This window comes from Olea europaea, chromosome 2 (assembly GCF_002742605.1).
Source record: "Olea europaea var. sylvestris chromosome 2, O_europaea_v1, whole genome shotgun sequence".
NCBI lineage: Eukaryota > Viridiplantae > Streptophyta > Magnoliopsida > Lamiales > Oleaceae > Olea > Olea europaea.
In genome coordinates, this window is record NC_036238.1 from 26562707 (window position 1) to 26569364 (window position 6658).

The 6658-nt window shown below is 31.5% G+C and overlaps 1 protein-coding gene across 1 annotated transcript in view; it reads left to right on the forward strand.

The window, feature by feature from the left end:
• Positions 1-2796: 2796 nt before the first annotated feature.
• LOC111368751 (CASP-like protein 2C1) overlaps positions 2797-6658 on the forward strand; it is a 5064-nt gene continuing 1202 nt past the window's right edge. The window contains exons 1-2 of the mRNA XM_022990180.1: positions 2797-3123; positions 3222-3360. Coding sequence (XP_022845948.1) covers positions 2969-3123; positions 3222-3360 — 294 coding nt within the window. The 5' untranslated portion in view covers positions 2797-2968. The remainder of the gene's footprint in view (positions 3124-3221; positions 3361-6658) is intronic.

Sequence of the window (6658 nt, forward strand, 5' to 3'; positions counted from 1 at the left end):
TTAGAGAGAGAGACAAGCGTTCATTTACATCTTGTATTTATCATGCATCAAGGAAATGTGTTAAAGAGAATATTTAAGTTAACATGTACTGTCATCTGTAATTGTTTAAAGGATGATGCTACACGTACATCAAGGCAGGGTCAGTCCTGTGATTGTCGGGGCCAGAGGCAAAGCCTAAAAATTGGGCCCCCTCTCGAAATCAACGTAAACGCAATGGATAAAGGATATATATATATATATAATTGGGTAATTGGACTAAGGCTAAGGGCATTGGATTGGATTTGGGCTTGAAGTTGTGGGCTGCATTTCTGTATCATTGGGTCTAGTTCAAGTTCAACTAAAAAAAAAAAAAAGGCTCAAAGTGAGGCCCCCGTAGATGTTGGGCCTGAGGCATAGGCCTCATTTGCCTAGCCCCAGGATCGGGCCTGCATCAAGGTGTTCATAATGGTATTCACCCCTTCACATGGAGGGGAACCGTTTTGAATAAAATCATAACTTCCCTTTTTTTTGGGTTGGCTTGCAAGCCTTTTCGGCCCATTTCATCTTTGGGGTTCGTTAATTTTCTTGATACTGAACCTGAGTTGTGATAAGTTGATGAAGAAGAAATAGGTCGTGAACATGAACAAATAAGGATGTAATTTATCAAGTATTCCAGAAGTCAACTATTATGAACTCATTTTATTCGAACTAACACTAGAAAATAAAGAAATATGTTGAGTTCATTGAGAGAACCTAAACCTCCCTAAGATCCAAAAAGAAATATACATTTACATACTGAATAATCAACATTCATTCCATTAATAATATTGGTTATAAGTAGAGAATTGCATAACGACTTTCCAAACACCAGAAACATGAACTCATTGTCGACTTAAATTGAAGCAGTGGATAAAGCAACCCTGACCAAATTATTCAACAGAAGATAAAATAAAATTAAACAACTACGGTCGTGAAACCAACCTACAAACAAAACCTATTCATCTTAGAATAATGATATTTATACATAAGCAGTTATTTAATGATTTACAGATAAATGAAGTTTCAAAAAAGAGTGGTGATTTTTTTTTCATTTGGTTGAAATATTTTAACCCGATCATATCTCACTACATCATGTGTATATAAATCATTATGTAAACTTATTATATACATGCAGCTAAACCATTCATCTTATTGCCTCAAGCAGTGTGAACTTTTTTAAACCTTTGCAAACATGATAAGAAAATTTATATATGCAAGTCCATTAATATGAAGCATATCCATTCTTTGTTATGAGATAGGGATTTTAAAGAGGTAGCATGTATATTATGAACTTAAACGTTATATGTTTTTTTATTGAATATCAAAGTCATGTAATCTTAATTTGTTTCGAATTCTACTCTAAATAAATTTTTGGATTATAAATGAACTTGAAGTGATCATTCTCTATTATCCTTATTTGTGAGGAGAGAATTATGAATAGTTTGTATTTTTATTTCTTCCCTTATATATCTTTTATATGTAGTCTTTTGTAGTTCAAGACAATGGTAGCTTATATATTTTTGCCCTAAATAAAAAGTAATTAAAAATTCCACGACAACAAAACAATATGCTTATTTTTCATGTACTATTTATCACAATAATTTAATTATTATATTCTATTACTATATAATATTTATATGAAAAATTGCATCTTCATCGACGTCAATCAATTATACAACATGACAAACTTGTATTCGTTTGCATAGGGAAGAAGAAAAATTTAAATCAATACCATTAACATGTTTTCACACAATAAGCACCTTTTTCCTATAAATGAATACATCCAATGTGGTCATTGATGTACAACCAAGATTGCACACAAAATAGAACAGCTAGCATGACATGAGAAAACAATATCTATAAGAAAAAGACACAAAGTGAGTGGTACAAAAATGTTATATAAAAGGCAACTAAAATTTCATGTTTATAGTACCACAATTTAATAAAGGGTTATATATGCAATCTTAAAGAAATGCATTACAAATTAATAACTATTCAACTAATTGAAAAAGATTGAATATTACAAGTTCACAAATTCATTTATTTCAACTCCCTTTTGTATCATTTTAGCACCAATGTCTACAAGACTAGTAACATTTTAACCTCTCAATTTCAAATTTAATCACACATTTCAGTTAGGATTCTTAACTTTTATTAATTTTTTTACCACATACAGTAATCAACTTTGATCAAAATTTGCAAATTTTTTTATATACAGCTTTGCCAAACATACTATAGACCTTTTTTAGATCAAAGCTTAGCTCAAGTGGTAAGAATAAAGTCTTATCAGTAATTGACCTCAACTTTTTAAGTTTTTCTAACAAACACATAGGAAAAAATTTCAGACAAGAATTTAAAACTCACAAATAAGAGTAATTCTTTGGTGAAATTCCTAGTTAAATGTCATTACTAAGGTTAATGTCTTGAATTAATTGTCATTCCTAATCAAGGATTTTGAAATTATTATTATTATATATTTTTTATTGTAAGTTTCCATTATTACTCAGATGAAAAGTATTCAAAATATTTCCTTACAATTATAAAATTTTAATAAAGAAAAATTGAAACCTGTTAAAAATCATCGAAACCAAAAACTCTTACCATTTTCTAAGTTTCGGTGCAACCTTGTTACCTTGAATAAAACCATCGTACGGAATGGAGTTTAAATTATAAGAGTAGCTGAGTGGATATCAGTTGGAAGTTCACATTAAACACTAAATGCATTGAACCATAGTCATTAATGAATAGTTAGAGTTAGGAGGCTTTTAAATTCAGATTCAATTAATGCATTGCCCCATCTTGAAGTGTACACTTTAATGGCTAGTCCCCACTCTCCATTTCTTCTTCATGTGTCCACTTTCTCTCTTGAGAGAATTGAGTCTAACTTTCTTATAACTCACTGAACAGTTAGGGGGGAGTACATTCGTTTCATCAAGATTTGCTGCTCAAAATGGGTTTAATTGGAAGAAAGGAGGCTTTTTTAAGGGTTCTTGTGATTTTGATCTTGGTGTTGACGGCCTGTCTTGTGGGATTCGATGCCCAAACTAAACTTCTCTTCTATTCAATCGTCCGAAAAGCAACCTTTAGGGACATGAATGCCTTAATGTAAGTTCCATCCACCTCTTTTTCAATTTTTCGAGAATTTAAATGCAATATACATACATGATCATGTTGTAGCACTGCATCTAAAATTCTGTGTTCAGTGTTTTGGTATGGATCGATTCTGCTGCTGCTGTATACAATCTGCTCCAACTATTCAGAGGTTATGTCTTGCCCGGTTATAAAGAAGACTTAACAAGCAATTACAAGTACCTGGCTTGGAGTTTGTTCTTATTGGACCAGGTAATTATTTCAACTTATTTAATATTGTGTTATGGAAAAAATACTGAACAGTGGGTTTTTCTATCTGATCATTGCCCTTTTTCTGCAATAGTGAAATTAGACAACTTCATTTAGGGCAATATCGATTTTAGTTTTTACTCTATAATTGTCTGGTCATATACAATAATACGTTTCAAGGTTTACCTTAAAATGTTCACACAAAAGGAAAATCCAACTACTGCATTGCTTCCTTGAGTAAAGTTTGTTTGTAATGATGGGTTCGTCCTATCTTTCTGCGTACATTTCAACCTAGTAAAAAAGTCAATACCTAGCTCAAGTGGTGAGATGGAAAATGATTGAGATTCAAGCCTGACTTTGAAGGAGAGGGATGAAATGCTTTAGTCACCTTTAAGGGTGCAAAAAAAAAAAATAAAAAAAAATAAAAAATAAAAAGAGAAAGGGAAACCGGCAGGGAAATTGAAGATTAATTTACTAGTAATTACAATTTTAAATTGGATTAATTATTAATAAAGGTTGAACCCCAAACTTGAGGGCTCCCGCTACCCCTCCTATAGAGTTTTGTGAGGAAGGTAAATCGCGGGATGTGCTCCAACAGGCCAATGAACAAGAGTTGCATGTACACTTCGCCTACAAGGAGTCCAGTTCCATATCTCATGAATTGAACCCCCACACTACGGCTGCTAGCAAGACTTGAGATAACCTCACTCCTGTCCTTTGCACCACTGGGCTATTCCCCGTGGAACGGATTAATTATTGATATAGCCCTCGTTTGATCCCCATTAAATTCAATTACATTACATTCCATCTTTTTCTCTCCTATTTTCAACCACACAATCTTCCATAAAATAATATTATACGTGAATCGAAAAATTTTCCTTCTTTTTCAACGACTCATTTTTCTAAAAAATATTATTCCTCCCATTTTCATTTTCAGGTAATGGGGGTCAAACGAGAGCATAGTATTAGAGAGATTGTAGTCTAGGTCCCCTAACCTAGGGTAATACAACATTTGAGATCCAAACCTTCAAGATCACAGCACTTGAGTCCTAAGCAATGGTTTATGTCTACTTCACTTGTAAAAAAATATTTTTTTGTTGTTAGAAAAGATTTTATATATACCTTGTTCTCAATTAAATAAAAATAATAATAACAATTTCCCATTTGTTGACCCACTTTACCAGTGTGTGCCAAGCTACCATCCCAACTAGGGATGAGATATAAATGAGGATCAAGGGTCAAGAGGTGGGAAGAAGTCGGAGGATAAGGGTAGGTTTCACGATAGGGGTCTGGGGAGTAGCCGGGGTTATTTTGCCTTTTTTCCTTTTTGTTTTCTTCGCTAATTTTCCTAGTATACTCTTCTTCAAAAGTAAGGCACGTTATAATCATATGTACCAAGAGCAAATGTGCTACAAACTCTAAAAATTAGAAGACCAAATTGGCAGAAGAAATGATTTGGCACCCATTTGTGCAATTATTAGGTTCTTCACTTTCTTATTGGGGAAGAGTAAAATTTAAAAATGAAATTACAATTTCGCATGTGACATTAAATTTATTTCCCAACTGTGTTGTACAACATTCACATAGCCCCTCTTCCTTTATGCTCTATCTTGTGTCAACCATAAAACTTCAACCACAAAAAATAAATACCTCTTTTATTAGGTCTATCATGAAGTAGGACACGTGTATTTAGGAGGTTCGGCATCGACCCCATTATATTTATTAAAGAGGGTCAAGTACCTAGCTAACTTTCTAATTAGATACCGTTACTAAAAAGATAATCTCATAGTAAAAGATCTATTATTCGATAATTCATGGAAAAAGTCAAATAGTGAATAAAAACAAATTTCAAGCAAAATACTACAAGAACGTAGAGTTGTTACCGATGTTTTAAAAATCAGACCGGCATTGACCCGAAAAAGGATAAGGGTCAAAGGGTCAGACTGGATATCAAAATTAAATAAATAAATACACACAAACAATAAAATATAGTAACAAAAATGCATTTTTTAAATTTTAGTACTGCTAATTCAAAATAAATATAGATTCATTTTTGTCAATTAGATTTATTATCTTATAATTTATTTTAGAATATCAAAAATAATTATTAATATGTCCAAAATAAAATAAATGTGCATGATGATTATCACTTAAAAGCTGTTCTGTAGCTTTAATTACTTATCCCACATCGGTTGATCAACAATCAAGTCCATGAGAATTCCCTTTTATAAATAGCAACACTGATGAGGAATGTAAATGAATTGGCCTGCTATTATTGGGCTCAAAATAAAAGCAGTGGAATAATTTTTAATGAAAACATACTAAGTCCCTGTTTGGCTCCCATTACGGGGAAAATTTAATGTATAGAATAGTGTGTTTTGAAAAATGAGTGGTTGAAAAAGAAAGAAAAATTTTCGATTTATGTATAATATTATTTTATGGAAGATTGTGTGGTTGAAAATAGGAGAGAGAAAAATAGAATGTAATGTAATGTAATGAAAATCAAACTAGGGCTAAATATCTGGCAAAAAATCATAGCCGATTTGACGGTTTGTGGCCCGGTTCATTAATTTATTTACTAATTTTTTCTCTTTCGATTAACTGATAGCGATTGGTCCAGTTCAATTTTCAAAACATAAATTGTTTTAACTTTCTCGTTTCAAAAGCAGTTATACAAAAATATTGAAATATAATACTTAGTGTGTTTAATTGCAATCAAGAAATTTACTCTAGGTAATTGAAATGAAAATTGTTAATTAAATATATTTGATTGATTTTTATTTTCAATCTAAAATATGTAACACTTGTTTATTTTTATTGGTAGGTAAATAAGAAAGAGAGGGAATAGACGAGAGTAGGGGTGGGCATGAGTTGGGTTTGCTCGAATTTTTTTCCAACCTAAACATAATCCAACATGGTCAGTTTGATCTAAAATCAAACCAACTCAACCAAAATTGATCAAGTTTGAGTCGGTTTGGGTTGATAGGGTTGGACTTCGACTCGATCAAAGTTGAATTTGATTTTTTTTTTCTTGAATTTAGATAAATTTTTAAATTTTGAAATTTCTTTAAAACTTCTTTTTTCTTAATACCTATATAAGGAATTCTTCATGAAAATAATGTATAAATAAGCTTAAAATTCATGAAACTTTTTATTTTTTATTTTTATTTTTTGGGATTTATTCATTGCATCAAATTTCATCTAATATTTATTTTATTGTCAAACAACATTTCATTTTTTACAAAGTTTTCATGTAAATCAGTCTATGTAAAGAAGATGGACATTTAGCCTCGTTTGAGCC